Source organism: Scardinius erythrophthalmus (genome assembly GCF_964197995.2).
Source record: "Scardinius erythrophthalmus genome assembly, chromosome: 16".
Classification (NCBI taxonomy): domain Eukaryota; kingdom Metazoa; phylum Chordata; class Actinopteri; order Cypriniformes; family Leuciscidae; genus Scardinius; species Scardinius erythrophthalmus.
The window spans coordinates 13,335,455-13,353,246 of record NC_138236.1 but is presented as its reverse complement, the minus strand read 5'-3'; the positions used below and the strand labels follow the sequence as shown (position 1 = coordinate 13,353,246).

At 38.4% G+C, this 17,792-nt stretch overlaps 1 protein-coding gene across 1 annotated transcript; it reads right to left on the bottom strand.

The window, feature by feature from the left end:
- Positions 1–8,533: 8,533 nt before the first annotated feature.
- On the bottom strand, positions 8,534–17,623 carry faxcb (failed axon connections homolog, metaxin like GST domain containing b; the record flags this gene model as incomplete). The annotated part of the gene is made up of 6 exons (XM_081387763.1): positions 8,534–9,806; positions 10,971–11,087; positions 11,853–12,070; positions 14,252–14,448; positions 14,560–14,695; positions 17,364–17,623. The coding sequence occupies 6 exons, from the start codon at positions 17,621–17,623 to the stop codon at positions 9,514–9,516; spliced, it is 1,221 nt and encodes a 406-aa protein (XP_081243889.1). The 3' UTR covers positions 8,534–9,513.
- Positions 17,624–17,792: the final 169 nt, after the last annotated feature.

Sequence of the window (17,792 nt, the reverse complement as noted above, 5' to 3'; positions counted from 1 at the left end):
TGACGGGGTTCATATCACGGTAGACTATTGCTGCAGAGCCGTGTGTGGCATTCCACAGACTTATGAAGGAGCAATGGGGTCAGCTAACTCAAAAGAATGGGTAAAAGCCATGGATGAGGAAATCCAGTCCCTGAACGAGAACAAAACCTTTACCCCGACAACACTACCAATAGGCAAGAAAACAGTGGGGGGTAGATGGGTTTACTCCATCAAAACTGATATAGATGGAAAAGACAAATATAAAGCAAGGTTCGTAGCTAAGGGTTACAGCCAGAGAATGGGAGTAGATTATGGGGAGACGTTTTCACCCACTGCAGACTTGACGAGTGTTAGGGTTGTGCTACAGAAAGCAGCACAGGAGAATTTACTCCTACACCAAATGGATGTGAAAACAGCGTATTTGCACGCTCCCATAGACTATGAGATCTACATCAATCCACCTGAGGGCTATCAAGAGAAAGAGGGTATAGTGTATAAGCTAGAGAAATCGCTTTATGGTTTAAAACAATCCGGGCGAAATTGGAATAGGGTTTTACACGATTGCCTAACTGAGGATGGTTTTAAACAAAACCCAGCCGACCACTGTGTTTATGCCAAAGAGTCAAAAGAAGGGAAGGTGATCACCATCATATGGGTCGATGATTTGATCATTGCAGCGAGTGATAAAGAGAGACTGAAAAATGTGAAAGAGATGCTTGCAGAAAAGTTTAAAATGAAAGATCTGGGCAAACTTAAACATTTTCTGGGTATCGATTTTAGTCAGTCAGATGGGTGTGTAAAGATGTCACAGGAAAAGTAGACTAACAAGATACTACAGCGTTTTAATATGCAAGACTGTAGAGCAAGAGAAACACCCTGTGAGCAAAAGCTAGAATATACTGAGGATGCAGTAAAGATGGAAGATGTCAGGATGTACAGAGAGGCTGTGGGAAGTCTTATATATCTGACTGTTTGCACCAGACCAGATTTAAGTTTTGTGGTGAGCAGGTTGTCACAATTCTTTGCTGAGCCTACAGAGGAACAGTGGGTCACTGTGAAGCATGTACTTAGGTACCTCAAAGGCACAGCAGAGAAAGGGTTAAGTTTTAGGAGAAATGACAGTGAGAAACCAGGTATACAGGCCTACAGTGATGCCGACTGGGCAGCTGATACCAGTGACAGACGCAGTACCACAGGATACTGTGTGAGCCTTAGTCAGAACAGTTCTCTGATCTCGTGGAAGACTAGAAAGCAACCTACTGTTGCGCTATCCACATGCGAGGCGGAATACATGGCACTGGCATCAACCATACAAGAGTGTCTATACCTAGAACAGTTACTGGGAGGTATAGATAACTATAAGTACACACAGACTATAGTACATGAGGACAATCAGGGAACAATCGCTCTCGCCAAAAACCCTGTAAACAGACGAAGATGTAAACATATCGACATAAAGTATCACTTTATCAGGTCTACTGTGAATGAGGGAAGGGTGACTTTGATGTATTGTTCTACTGATAACATGATTGCTGATGTAATGACCAAACCTGTAAATAAGTTGAAACTGAAGAAGTTTGCAGGTACTCTTTTTGGAGATTGATATGTGTATGACAGGAGTCCACATTCATTTTTTTTTTTTTTTTTTTTTTTTTTTTTTTTTTCAAGAGTATAGCAATCTGAGTACAAGTGGGGGTGTTAAAATATGTTCATTATGTCCTCAGTTGTATATTAAGAATGTAATGCAGTACTGTTCTGTATTGTGCATAAGCCACAGGGGGGCACTAAAGTGCAGGCTAAAGAGGACGCGTTTGTATTATTGATTGTTTTGTCCCAAATGTTTTACCGTATTAAGGCTGTCTGACCGTGAGACTGATGTGTCTGCAGCTCGTGAAATAAATATGCCGAAAACGGCTAAAGATGGCTCATCTCTATCGTCCACTCTTTTCCTCCGAATGCAACGTAAGCTGCAATAATATAGTCACATAACTCAACACTTTATTAAGTTTGTTTTTGTAGAAAGACTTTCTTTAAAACGAATTTCGTTGTGTATTAATTGTATCTTAATTTTAATCAATGTTTTACCAACCAATTAATTGCCTGAATTTAATTAATAAGTAAATATGGCATGCAAAATAATCATGACGGCACCAGCGCGAACTGGAGCTCGTCTCCATACTGTAAATGAACCGAAACTCAGATAAGCTATACTTGTCTCAAAGACCTGAGAAATATATAGAAAGCTTGAATATGTGTACTTTTAAACAAAATATATTTTTTTCTCTCAAAATCTCTTTTTTTTCTCCTACTCCCTTAGAGTGAGTCGTATGTCTGAAAACTAAGCTTATGTCTTCTATATCATTTTGTCCTATGCTATCAAGACGCGATTCGCACCGGTGTTAGAGAGCAGGAGCGCTTTATTGGCTGTTGCCGAAATTTAAAGTTCGGTGGATAGGGGGAGCGGAGCGGAGAGAAGTGGCGCGGGCGCGCTGCTCATTCGCGGAGTGTCGCACTCATGATGCAGAGCCGGCTGAGAATAAAAGTTGCCGCACACAGCAGCGCCAATGAGAAGGACTTTTTTTCTTTCGAAATTGATACTATTTTTTATAATAATGAGCAAAAAATAATTACCTGTTATGTCCTCCATTGTATAACTTTATGTCTACATATTTAGGAACAGATATTGGGTTCTGCCCAAAGTCAAGCAACATAAAAGTAACGTAATAGTAACGAGTAACGTAAAAAGTTACTTTCCAAATGGGGTAACTAAGTAAAGTAACGGATTACTTTTTTTAAAAGTAACGAGTAACGAGCAAACACTACTTTTTAAAAGTAACTTCCCCAACACTGGGGTGGGGTCAGGGGTAGGCCATTTGTGGGAACATTGTCTAAACCCCAGTTATGGGCAGGTTTAGGGGTGGGGTCAGGGGTAGGCCATTTGTGGGAACATAGGGCTGTGGGAACAGACATGCTCCCATATGGAGCAACTGTGCCTCCGGCCGACCCAGGTTTGAATCCGACTCGAGGTCCTTTGCCATCCCATTCCCCTCTCTCCACCCAAAAGCTTTCCTGTCAATCTCCACTATCCTGTCTGCAAAAAGCCACACACAAAACAAAGAAAATTAACGTGAACAGGAAAAAAACGGATTCATATAGATATGCCTACTGATCAGTATTCGTATATATACATATCTATGTCTGTAGGTCCAAGCATTCGGTCTTAAAGTGACAGCAGTCTAATATACCTACCGTCTCTCATCAAAAGACAGATAAATCACTGCTCTTGACTGAATAACTTTAGTATCTTTAAAAATAATCAATTTGTATTTAATTCATAACAGAGAAAAGACATTTAATTATTCAGTTAGATGCTAAATAAACCCACTGTACACTACCTGAAAGTTTATTTAATTTGCATCTTTGTTCTATTGTATTTTTCCTATTGTTTATATTATTTGCTTATTTGTTCTATTTAATAACTAAAATAAAATAACTAAAATAGCTATATCGTGATAATAATGTTATCGTGAAATAAAAAAATTCTCATATCGTGAAATGATTTTGGGTGATTTTTGCTACAGCGTTTTGGGCTCAAAAATTGGAGGGGAGCACATTTATAGGAGTATGACACTTCGCTTCTGGCTATTAGCAGAAACAAACGGGAGCTTTAAAAGGGATCCGCTCCACGGTTCGAAAGTGGAATGACCTAAAGTCTCCCTGTCTTGGTGCTGAGTGTGTGCAGGCTGTGCCTCTGCCATCTTCAGTCCAAAGCCACAGATGCTGCAGTGTTTGTGTGTTGACTCTGTGTAATTTGTTTGCACTAATTTGTTTTGGGGTATCTGGGGAGTTCCCTTTTTAATTTGCCTCTCTCTGTTTACCCCTCTTTGTGGAGCACTGATCTGTTAAGCAGCAGTAAGAGAGAGGAAAGAGAGAGAGAGATGGGGTGTAGAAGAGCCTAAATTAATAGAAGGTACTATGCAGATTGTTTTAAGCTCTGGCTGCTCCGTCGGGCCCAAAGGCCTTGCTCGCAGCCTGCACCTGCTCCATCCCGCGGGAACCTGGTTCCTGATCCGTGGCCCCTCTCCCTCTCCTGTCTCTCTTCTCTTCTCTTCTCTTCTCTCTCTATCTCCCTCTCTCTCTCCCCTGCTGTTTCCTCTGCACGCCTCCAGTGCCTGGAAACGCCTTAATCAGCCCTCCTCTGCGCATGAATGGCTGCCACTCATTAGCCTGATTGAAAAGATGGTAGCTCATGCTAAACACACACATGCACACACAGGTTGGAAAACATTCACACACTGACTTTTCGAATATTAAAACCTACATTTAAGCAATTTAATGCAAGAGGGTTGTTGTTCCGAATATCAGCATGACAGGTCATAAACAAAAGTTTAATCCTGAGTAACTTACTAACTTACTCAACAAACAAAACATCAGTGTTAGGTTACTTAAATTTTAGGCAGAGTATTGCCAGGTACTTCAGCAATGAAAACACTGTTGTCAAAGTAAAATCAAACATCCAAGCCGCACACAGTAGTGGTAGAGTTTGGAATGAATCAATTACTTACTCATAAAAACAGTGGCTGTATCCTAAATCGCAGTATATGAAAAGAGTAACATGTCCAAATTCACAGTATTCATAAAACAGTATAGGCAAAAAGTATCTGGATGACTTACTACTTCTATTGAGATTCTGAAGTGTGCATCTGAAGGAGACTTTACTCTACCATGGCATGAGGCCAAGAGAAAGGATTTGCAAATGGCAGTGAAGCAACACAACTGATGCTGGTAACTCGCATGACAACGACAACGTGACAAGTGTAGTCTGTCCGGATTACATTCATACACACATTAGAAAGTACTTTTTTTAACAGTTGCAAAGTAGTTACTTATTCAAAAGAAGTACCTACTCAGAGTAGCCCATGCGATTTTGGATGCAGTTGTTTCGTTTTGTTTCTGAATGAATCAGTTTTAACCGAAATGGTGCCATGAATGATTCAATGACTCACTCATAAAAACGAATTCCTGAATGAATCAGTGCTTTGAATGAATCGGTACAGTGAATGAATCAATGTCTCACACATAAAAAAAATGCTGCATTTCGAAATCGCATACCTACTTTATAGTACGCGAAAAACTGTGTGACAAAAGAAGTGTTCGAATTCACAGTACTCCTAAAAGAGAAGCCAAAAAATTCCCGGGTGACCGACGTCCGGTGAGATTCTGAAGTGTGCATATATGGACAAACCATGAGGCCAGAGGAGAGGATTTGTGAATGTCAGTTAAGTGACGCAACTAACCCTGGTAGGTCATATGTAAATGACAGCATGGCGAATGTTGTACGTCCGGATTACTACACATTTATACTATACAAAACATACTTTTTAGCGATTGTGAAGTACTAACATATTCAAATACCTACTCAAGAGAGTATACAATTTCAGACGTAGCCAGACATTTGTTTTGTTCCTGAATGAATCAGTGTTTTGAATGAACCATTTGAGTAAATGGTTCAATGACTCGCTCATAAAAAGTCACTCGTTTAATTCCTGAATGAATCAGTGTTTTTGATTGAATCGCTAGTGAATGATTCAATAACTCAATCTTAAAAACAGTCACTTGTTTTGTTCCTGAAAGAATCCGTTTTGAACTAATCGGTTAAAATAAGCCATGTGATCTGAAGAAAGGACAGAGACAAATGGATTGACACAAACAGTAAAAAGTGCCACTTGACCTGTCAAATCTGAGGACCTGAACTGTTGCATAATTCTCTAATAAATGTAAAAGTGGAAAACAAAAGTAAAGCGTCACCAAACCACCAAATAACAACCAGCAGCTAATTGCATTCACTGGCTTAAATGGTTTGGAAGAGAAAAACATGGCTCACACACACTTTGAAATCACCACAGCTATTTTAATTGATGTTTTGGAGCAATCATTGTCAAACAACCACTCAGTGAGTTCAGGATAACTAAGAACTCAGGGGAGGATCTCAGTTATGCACATTTTTAATAGTAGAATCTTTGTCTACATAGCCTATATATTTATAACCATCATTTTGCTTCCATAGACAGGAAATTAACTCTGTAATATGGCTTCAAGATCTACAGAATAACATTTTATGAGAGCATAATCCAGCTATGTTCTCAACACACAGACACATCTCTAAAAGTCTATTAATAAACGTATATCACAGGGTAGAATTAAAATGCATTGGTTAATGCACATTTTGGAATGTGAATTTGGCTGCAACTGTTATAAATCAAAATGAAGCATCTCCTTTAGTCAATGAAAAAGCTTTTTTTTATTATTAGGCTACTTTATATCCAAAAAAAATAATCTGCAAAATTAAGTAATATTAACACAAAATAAATATGAGACTGAGTTTACGACGTGTATTTAACTTTGGATCTATGCAGGGAATAAAGATTTCCACTGGTGCACTTTACACCAGCTCACACAAACACATGCAGGTAAATGATGTATTACATTTAGCTACTGTATATCATACACACACATATAACACATCGCACTGATTGTATGGACCCTGTTTTAAGTCCTCTCATTTTTCCATCCATCCAACTTTACACTGTCCAATAATCTAAAATGTGCAAAACAACAATATGGAAAGTAAACAACAGAATTCTGCACAAAAGATCGAACCTTACAGGGATTTAAATAATTTCATTTAGTACAGGCTTGGGTTTCAAGTAAATTGAACAGAAAGAGGGTGATCTCATCATGCTGCTGTTTATCACAACAATTTTCCCTCAACTAAGGCAAATCTGCTCATCCGCACGCTCTACACTTTGGTACACAAATCAGACACTTGGATAAAGAAAATGTATAATCAGACTCCATCAAAGCTGACTGCTAAGTTTTCACTAGAGGTTTACTGTTGTTATTAATATTTAGAAATATTCTTTTAAGGCAGAAACTTGAAGCGATGCCTGCAAAGGCAATACAAGTGGCTGCATAGGACCACCTCAATATGTGAATGGTCACAGTGCCCTCTGGTGGTGACATGCAAAGCAGGTCTGTTTAAACGGAAAGACATATGGGGATGAAGAGAAAAGACTGTCACACACACCTACAAATGGTTTCAGTCAGGCACACAGGTATTAAGCACCATTCAGACTGATCAAGAGTCAGCTGACACTGATGACACACACTGGAGCTATAACGAATACAAATTACAGGAAGGGATTCTGTTCTATTGTAGCCTAAATATTTGTGAAGATTGGATTCTCAATTTGTTATTTTATGGGTTTAAGCTTTATAAATCTTCATAAATCCTAATTTTAAGTACTTTAGCTGACCTGGGAGCAGGAGTTATTAGGTTTAAAGTCACCATGAAGTCAAAACTGACAAATCTTAAAGGGTTAGTTCACATAGTCATACTTTTTGTGCGCAAAAAAAAAACAACAAAAAAAAAACAACTGGTCATTTTCCCAGTAGCACCTCAATGCAGTACACAAGATCCGAGGGGATGAGTCGGATCTTATATAAGGGGTGGAGATTGGTAGGTTTAGGGGTGGAGATGGGTAGGTTTAGGGGTGGGTTTAGGGATCAGGGGGTGGAGACGGGTAGGTTTAGGTATATGTAAGGTGGGAGGAGTTGGATTTTATCCAACTCCTCCCCCTGGATTTTATGCTCTGCATTGAGGACCATTTTCTTCTATGTGGGCCTCTGAGTGAGTTCACGTACACGTAGTGTAACAGCGCAGCGCTTCTGGGTTGTACGTCAGAACGTAGGCTCACAACCTAGAGGTCCCCCCCTGGACCTCTAGGTTGAAAAATCGTCAATGCAAGTGAATGGGAGAAAATAATTATTTTCTGGTCCCGTTTGAACTTTGCCATGAATGTGAACATATGTTGTCTGTGAATTTTTTATATAATTTTTCGTGTAAAGAATGCTACAATTTAGCGGGTAGAAGTTTGATACGTTTAGACTTTGTGTGAGAGCACTTTGTGGACTACAACTCTTCGCTGCTTTCGACGCGTTTGAAACATGGTTTGAAACGTCAACACCACTCGCATACGGACACTAGCTCACGGATCCCGCTAAACATGGCTGTGTCTTTGGTGCACTTAACCGCCTTCTTTCAGGGAGAGGACAAAATCGTTGAGGTTGGCGAAAATCACGGGTAAGTCAACTATATGGGGTGACGTCACATAGGCGACATGTAGTCTTTCTCGTTATGTCTTTTCCACAACTGCTAGCCGAAGAATCATCATACCATATACTGTCAAACTCGTAACATGAAAAATTATATAAAAAAATTCACAGACAACATATATTCACATTCATGGCACAATTCAAACGGGACCAGAAAATAATTATTTTCTCCCATTCACTTGCATTGACGATTTTTCAACCTAGAGGTCCACTTGGGGTTTTACGGATGGGCGGGACTTACCAGCTCTATCGGCCGACGCTGGTCATGTGTGTGTGATGCGTGTGATGCTGGCTGCTCTGTTACACTACGTGAACTCACTCAGAGGCCCACAGAAGAAAATGAATGGTTGAATAAAGTCGTTATTTTTATTTGTTTTTTGCAAAAAAAAATTCTCATCGCTTGATAAACTTATGGTTGAACCACTGTAGTCACTTAGACTATTTTAAACATTGTCTTTACTAACTTTCTGGGCCGGCAAGCTCTCAGATTTAATCAAAAATATCTTAATTTGTGTTCCGAAGATGAACGAAAAAGTCTAACGGGGTTGGAACAACATGAGGGTGAGTAATTACTGCAGGATTTGCATTTTTGGGTGAACTAACCCTTTAATGGAATATTGCAGTATTTAAAAAAAAGACATTTTAATTCATGTGCCCTCATAATCTTTAATCAAAATAACTTCCCCTCCCTCTTGCAACATGTTTGCTGCCGCGAGGGCGGGACGGCCTGTCACTCAACCACAACGATCCAATCAATTCCAACATTTTTACTTGTTCGAGGAGCCGTTTCACTCGGATATACATCACAATAGGGAAGAAAAGACTATCTCAACTTCCGTTTCAAGCCGACTTTAAACAGAAGAGAGGCATTCACACAGAAAAAAAATTAACTCTCAACCTCACACAAACATCCTGGAATCAAGCAAGCTAATGTTTTTCTACATGATTCTGTTCTGGAGCAAATGTTTGATCAACATTTGAGAGAAATGCCTTGACTGGTCTAACAAATTCAATGAGGGGAATTTCAATTCAGTTGTTTCCTAGAAATGAAAGCCAATTCAAAACCATACTGAAACTGTGGACAAATTAGCTGTTGTAATTTAAAACATCTGAGAAAGATGGATGAGATATAATGTTTTACAAAGGTGACTGTCCAAGATGTACAACTGATGGTCTTTTACATGTCTCACAGCGGGAACTAAAGCGAGCGTCCGACTTTTGCTTGTCCGTGACTGATGTCAAGTTGTATACACACGTTTTGTTTTTACTTCGGGTCCATCAAAGTGTGTTTTATCCAGGCATGAATTATCAATATCAGTTTTGTGTGCCCGCAGATAACAACAACCACCTCTATTAGATTTAACCCTTGACCTGCTCCACATCTGAGCCATCTACTTCAATGTCAGAGTCTGAGAGCGAGCGTCCAGAGTGGTCTGAGTCTTGAGAGTTTGAGTTACAGTGTGAAGGCAGGCTTAGATCGCTCTCCTCTAAAGTGTCGGTCCTGGAAAAGAGACCAAGGTCCAGCTGGCAAGTGGGCGTCCCGCTGCTGTCGTTGTCGCTGTCATAACAGAAGTCCTCTAAGTCCACAAACCATTCGGGCCAGAACTTCCTCCGTATGCGCTCACAGTACATGGCGAGGTTGATCAGTTCTCCTGTGCACAGATAGACATAATTGTTTGTGTAGCTTTCTTGAAACATGTCAAAAAGGGTTAGATGAATGGCGGATTTAGAATAAATGTTAATGGAAAAGTAGAGGAAAAGGGTTCTATATAAGTGCTTCATATCGGAGTTTCTTTTAAGGATTCCCATCATCAGGTCATTTAATAGATTTGGTTTTAATAAATATTTAATTTTAGTTCAATTTTATGAATTAAACAAATCATAAACTTACTTTATAGAAAAAGATAAATAACCCATTAAACATGAAAGTATTATGCAATCATTTAAGACATTTCTCCTTACATAGAACCTTTTTGGCATAAATGATTCTTTAAATCTGAGTCAGGAACTCTATGGTTCTATATAGAAACCCACTGAACTTTTTATCTAAGAGTGTAATTTTATTAAGAATACAGGCAACATATTTCTATACTGCTGAGGTGAATTGGCATTCTGTGTATGAGACTGAACTGTAACATGCAGAAGCACAAATAAATGGTTATAATGCCATCTAGAGGAAAAAGTGAATAATTACATTCAACAAACTGCCATGCAAGGGCTCAAACATTTTTAAATACCTGTAGTTTATCCAAAAAAAATTAATTCCAATACCTCAATTGTCTTTCTTCCAAGGAAGACAAAAGATGTTATTCAGAATGTTCATGCTGCTCTTTTTTGAAACAATTAAAGCTTCAAAAATAACAAATGTACCCCATAGTACCCTAAACAAAATCCAAAAGGCACTATATGTTAAATATATTCTAAAGCCATATGATCACAAACAGACCTTCATTTATGCAATTAGTTGAAAATCTTACTTTTTTGTCCTCCTTAGAGAACCCATCCCCATTCACCAACATTGTATAGAATAGAACAATTTGAATATTCTAACATCTCCTTTCTAGTTTCATGGAAGAAAGAAATCCATGCATGTTTGGAACATCATGAGGTTGAGTAAATAATGACATTATTGGATAAACTGTCCCTTTAAAAACCACACCATCCAAAACTCAAGACATGCATGAATCTCCCTTTTGTCCTTTAAATATTACTGCTTAGCCTATGTTTTAATCGGCTGGGCAATAATTTCTGTGACTGATGCCGAGCGTTATGTTTCTATTAAGAGTGCAAAACTGCAGTTGTGAGGTCTTGGTCACCTTTAATGAGCTGCTCGGGCCGTGTTCCAGGCAGCGTCCACATGGCCTGTGCAAGGTGACCGAACACTGTGGCATCCACACTGGACAGTTTGGGCCCCATGATGTACTTCTTATCCCCTGGAAGTCCAGAAAATAAATATTAACCTCCAGCCATAACATAAGACAAACAACAGACTTATTTAAAATTGTTTCAGAAACACATTACCTTAAAACAGCCACTACAAGAAAATATTTATAACCTTTAGTTTATTCAGTTGGATCAGATGGATATAGATTACATAAAACTAAGTATGTAAAATATTGTGTCTTGGTGTTTAGTGACAAGTGTAGTTTCACACTTTGACACTTGAGCTATATGATACTAACATGTAGGAATAAAAAGAATAAAAAATTGGCTTATTTTTTTTATGGCTTATAAGTTTTATGGCCTGGAATAAGCAAAGTTACACTTCCGGTCAAAAGTTTGGGGACAGTAAGATTTTTTTTAATGTTTTTGAAATGGGCGAGAACTGAGAGGTTGACACGGAGATGGTGTAAAGTGCAATATGTAGCTCTCTAACTGAGTTCATAGTGAAGCATTAACTACAGTATAAGGGTCATTTCATTATGTGTTGTTGTAGTGCTGTGCTGGAATTTATTTTCACTCATTATTTCTATTAATGAGTATAGCTACAGTAACGTCTTCAGCTGGTTATATCTCTTTAGCCTAGTAGTGAAGGTTTTATGAGCAGTAGGATAATATCTATATTTTTTTTAGTTCACGGTTCACATCCGCACAGTCACGCAGAGCCGAAGCACAACCAAAACAATGTTCTTCTGCAAAATGCATACAGTTAAACATTGCGATCACATCAGAAAAACTCTATTACTTGTTCTCCTCACCTAGCAGTGTGGCCAGTGTGCGCATGTCCTTCTCCATGAGGGCGTAAACCTCCTCTTTAGTGAAGCAGCCAATCCCATGACAGTACATCTCCCTCTTTACAATCCCACCAGTCAGCTGACACAGGGTCCATTTGAGCAGGTCACTGAGGGGTCCGGGAAGGTCCAGCATCCTCTGAGTCTCCTGAACATTATCCACCCACTGACAGTATGCAATGGTCCTGCGAGGACACGAGAGAGAAGAGTGAATTAGAGGTGATTCCCTCCATAAATATGTATAAAGAGTCATTTGTACTGTGGGGGAAAAAGGTCATATAATGAAGACAACCTGTTTAATAATAATAATAATATTTATATTGTCATTTTTCTATGACTTCACAAAACCACATGTAGATTCGTTTTGATTTCTTAAAGATAAAAACCTGAAAGAATTTCAAAGGATTTCAAGGATTTCAAACCTTAAGTCTTTAGAAAGCATATTTGACTTAGTAAGTGCATTATAACATGCAGTATAACCACAGAATAGAGTGTACGGTAGTTTAGACTAACTAGTTTAAAACTTTACTGTATGTAAATATATGGATGTACTGTATATTTAAATGCATAATACATTTATTTAGCAGCTGCTTTTATCCAAAACAACTTGCAAATGAGGAAATCTACAACAAAAAAATTTATACAAGCGATTCATCATAATATGGGCTTATTTATAATTCAGAGTTTATTATAACTGAGTGCAGCTTCAATATCACACAGAAAACAAACTCAGTTTGGCCTTTGAGATTAAACTTTGAATTAATTCTCTGCTCTGTGATTATCTGAATCAAATTAATTAAAGCTGTCTTCTAATTAACTTCTTTACACACTAGGCAAAGCGTTAATAAAAGCGTTCATCCAAAATGGCTTCGAGCGTTCTTTGGGTTCATGGCTTTGAACTCACTACTTGGAATTTACAATCAGCCTTTCATCAGGCTTTAATCAGATTCAAAGCTTCAGTGTGCAAGTTCTGCGCCAAAATAACAACTTTATTCATACATGTTGCATTGACCAACATGGCATTTTAATTCGTAAGGACATAATACATAAATTCCAAGAAAAAATACTGTATAGTACACAACATTTCTTAATATGACATTACTATCTTTCTTTTTATTTAAATGGGTCAAGTGTTAGGTGGTTCATTTCTTGACCAAAACAAACTAGTGTTATAATCCATTTTTTCCATCAATATCTCAGCATGACATCCATAACTCTTATTCATAGCTCAATAAATGTCCTTGCTCAGCAAGCTTTTCAGCTGACACACACAACACCACTCTGAAGTGGACAGATATTTAAACCCATGAATTATTCAATCAATAGCCATGTGGGAGCCTATATATAGCACAGTGTAAAGCGTTTCCGACAATGTGAAGACAGAATGCACAAGAAAAAAAAATAATTTCAAGGAAGCTAATAATGCAAAAGCAATGAAGAGGAGTAGATTAGGTTGTAAGAAAAGCATGTCTATACCATTGCTCTTCCCCCACCTTGATTTTTTACCCTATTATAGTATAATGCTTACTCTATACCCAATGTGTAGGAGAATGTTTCAGCATGAGTCATTCATTTAATTAATCTGATGCTTGCACTGCAAATCTTGCCAGCTGTACACTCCAGGCTTATCATGCATATTTTTAATTTTAATGGTTTACTATATACGGACTCGTACAACTGTTCATTAATTTTATCATGCAAACAGAAATGGCTATTTTTTAAGGACTGAAATCTTACAATTGAAATATTCCAATAATTTGTAATAGAACATTTGAAATATTTTTCATAAAAAGATCATTCACTTTGATTAAGTACAAAAATGATGAAGATTACTAATTACTAAGGTCTAGTTAAAATGTGTATGGCAGCTTTGTACTTATGGACAAGTCGTACTAAATAAAATAAGTACCAAGTCAAAAATCATTACTATTTGATAGAATGATATATACACATTTTTAAAGTTAAAAATAAATTATATGCATTTCATTTATTTAATTAATTTTGAATTACAAATAAAAAAATAATCAATTAAATAATTGTATTATTATAAAATATATTCACCAACATAAAGGATGAATCATGATTTATACTTTTGGGTAATAATTCTTTTTTTATACCGTATTTAAACCCTTGTATTAAAAATGAGTTTTTTTACTTATCACATATTGCATTTTTCTTCAGAGGCTCATTTCCTGACCACAACCCTCCAGTGTTATAATCCAGATTTTCTGTCTATATCCCAGCATGACATCCATATAAACCCCTGCTCTAGTCAATAATCAGTAAGTGCATATTTGTCCCTCACATTCCAGCAACGGCTCAGTAGCAGGAGACTGACTCATTCTGAATGCCAGCACATGACTCACCAGTACAAGTGTTCCTCCACCATGGTGGTGATGGCCCGCGCTACCGCCTGCTCCTGAGCGCTCAGACTCTTGTTCAAGCTCATACCAAGTTTCTCCTCCAGAAAGTCAATTATAAATTCAGTTCCACATACCTGCTCGTAGTTATACTCAACCCAAGGCATCTTGCCCTGGGAAGAGAGGCTTCCGTCAAAGTAATTCTGCAATGAAACAAACATAATGAGGGTGAAAAGATGTAAATAATAATAATAATGATAATAATAATCTTTATTCTGGAGTATCCATAATCCATACTGCTCCCTCATGCATACTTGATAGGGCAGATCAACCATGCGCAGATATGTCTCCATTTTCAGGCAGAAAGGTGACAGGCTTGGCACCCCATTTTTTGGCCTGGAGAACTGGTGAAGGATGATGGCGTCTTTAGAATCCAATTCTTGCTCTTTCCTGAAAGGAGGCGATCAAACATAGATTGTAAAATCAGACCAATCTATTCGAGATTTCGATATGAACAGATGTATAGTAAGTCAAAATACTTATGGTTAAAGGATTAGTTCACCCAAAAATGGAAATTCTGTCAGTAATTACTCACCCTCATGTTGTTCCAACCGCGTAAGACCTTCGTTCATCTTCGGAACACAAATTAAGATATTTTTGATGAAATCTGAGAGCTGATCACTCCTCCATAGGCTTCTATGTGATTGAAACTTGCTGGCCCAGAAAAGTTATTAAAGAGATCGTTAATATAGTCCAAGTGACTACAGTGGCTTAATCTTAAGTATATCAAGCGGCGAGAATACTTTTTGTGCGCAAAAACAAACAAAAATAACAACTTTATTCTACTATTCATTTCCTTCTCTCTGAGCCTCGAGTTAGTTTACATAGTGTTTTTGCATAGCGCGTCTGTGTTGCACGTCACCACGTAGGCTCACTATTGGTCGACGCTTGTCGTGTGTGATGCGTGATGACGTGCAACACAGACGCGCTACGCAAAAACACTACGTAAACTAACGCGAGGCCCAGAGAGAAGGAAATGAATAGTAGAATAAAGTCGTTATTTTTGTTTGTTTTTGAGCACAAAAAGTATTCTCGCCGCTTGATAAACTTAAGATTGAGCCACTGGAGTCACTTGGACTATATTAACGATCTCTTTAATAACTTTTCTGGGCCAGCAAGTTTCAATCACTTAGAAGCCTTTGGAGGAGTGATCAGCTTAATATAAATATCTTAACTTGTGTTCTGAAGATGAACGAAGGTCTTACGGGGTTGGAACAACATGAGGGTGAGTAATTACTGACAGAATTTTTGGGTGAACTAACCCTTTAAATATCAGAGTCAGACATATGTAACAGAACTTCACATGCATTCATTTGCCATGCATTTTTATCTAAAATGACTTACAGGTTATTTATGGTACATATTTTATCATTATATCATATTTGTTCCCTGGGAGAAGCGTCATGATTTACCAGTTGAAGTACAGAGAGAAAATGGTTTTACAGGAACACAATTTAGCCTTAAAAGCAGCCATTTAGCCCCCCAAAATCTTGTGGAGTGCAGTGGAAAACAACTTATACTGTAATTATGAGGAAACAGCAGGATGTGTGTGGGAGGACACACACAGACAGGTCTTATTTTACAAGCCGCAAATACAAGTCCAAGCCTGAGCTTTCAGAACAACACAACCTAGTTCTATTCTGATCACAAACAACTTTAGAAACAACAGGCTGCAAAATACAAATTCTTCAATGTCAATAAATAATCGAAAACAGGACAAGTCTGTCCACATTTAGCCATCATTAATAAAAAACAATCATGATTTCTACACTCTACAAATAATGTACAAAAACTGATTAGAGATTCATTTGCATAATGATTACATAACATGAGTAGTTATAGCGTATTACACCTGTGGGTCTGTAATTAATCATAATGGTAACAGAAAGTTTACCTTAAGCATTGTTTTATGGTATTTAATTCTCAGTGTTAAAGGGATAGTTCACCCAAAAATGAAAATTATGTTATTAATTACTCACCCTCATGTCGTTCCAAACCTGTAAGACTTTCTTTCATCTTCGGAACACAAATTAAGATCTTTTTGATTCGATCTGAGAGCTTTCTGACCCTCCATTGACAGCTATGCAACTACCACCAGGAGGTTCGTTAGAGATGTTCGCTGATCATGAGGGTGAGTAGCCAAAATTAATGACAGAATTTTCATTTTTGGGTGAACTATCCCTTTAGCATACTGTCACATGTCATTAACCAGGCCAAAACAACACACTCTCCAGGACTTAATTTCCCAATTAGTCTAAAAAGGCCATTCTGTTTTGTAAGTGCTCCTCACCCTCTAAGCTTTACATTTCAGATGCTTCCATGTGACTAAAATGAACATTCTGATGCACTAACAATGTCTATTTATTGCACACATTTGTCTTTTTACATCAATATCAAAGACTAATTTCCATTCTGTGGTAAACTGAATAGACAATAAAGCGTAAAGCATCAGAATGAATGGAATGCTGCAGAGATGAGGGCTCAAACATGGCGCTGTCCACTGTTGAAGGTGCTGAAATCCCCCACTGAAGTATTCTATGAGGATGAGAACGTCTCTTGCCACATTAAAACAGCTGTAAGTCTGTAAGTTAAGACTTCCAACAGCATAGCAGCTCACCTGAATTTATTAGGCAATGGCCCAGCAATAAAGGTCGCTTGTACAACACAACTCAAGGACATCGCGATCCAGTGAGGTAAACACTCACGATCACGTGCCGCATAATATGGCGCGTCATTTACACAAGAAACGAATTTATTAAGGTGCTGCTGTTGTTCTGTGCCAATGTAAACAAGAGCAATTCCAGCTGAATACTGATGACAGGGCGTTTTCATATCCTCCAGTGCGGCCGAAAACCGCTGGTGCATGTCATCTAGAAAACGTGACTTGACGCGAGCTCAAACAAAACACCGCCTAAAACTCACTGGAACTGGCACTACCATGCGTACTAATATTTATATTTTCCAGGTTCAAATGTATAAAGCATTTATGATGCGATATTATGAACAATAATTTCCTAAATCATGTGCCATCACATTCACTGTAGGCCAGATCACTGACCTGATGGAGAGCAGCTCGTGCAGCAGATACGCAGCCGCAGCCAGCAGGGCTCCTCCGGTGATGTAAAGCGTCTTCCTCCACCAGGAATCCGATACCAATCCCGACATGATCCCACCGAAATCCTGCACAGGGACGGCAACTATGTCCCCATAAAATAAGTGACGCTCATCAGAGCCGCACAACCCGAAGGAAGGGCTCTGATTCCGGCCGAGATCAACCACGAACGACCGGGAGGAGGCGAAACCAGCAACCCAGTACATTCTCTCTCTTCCCCCGCTTCCTCCAACGAATCTTACGCCACTTCATTTATCCATATAAATATGGACAGTTGTTACATGGTTGTGTGCTATGTCGGCCTCGTAAGGCAAAAGATAAGCATTTTAACGGGATTTGGCTCCCGCACTGAGCTCCGCATCCTCCTTTGTTGCT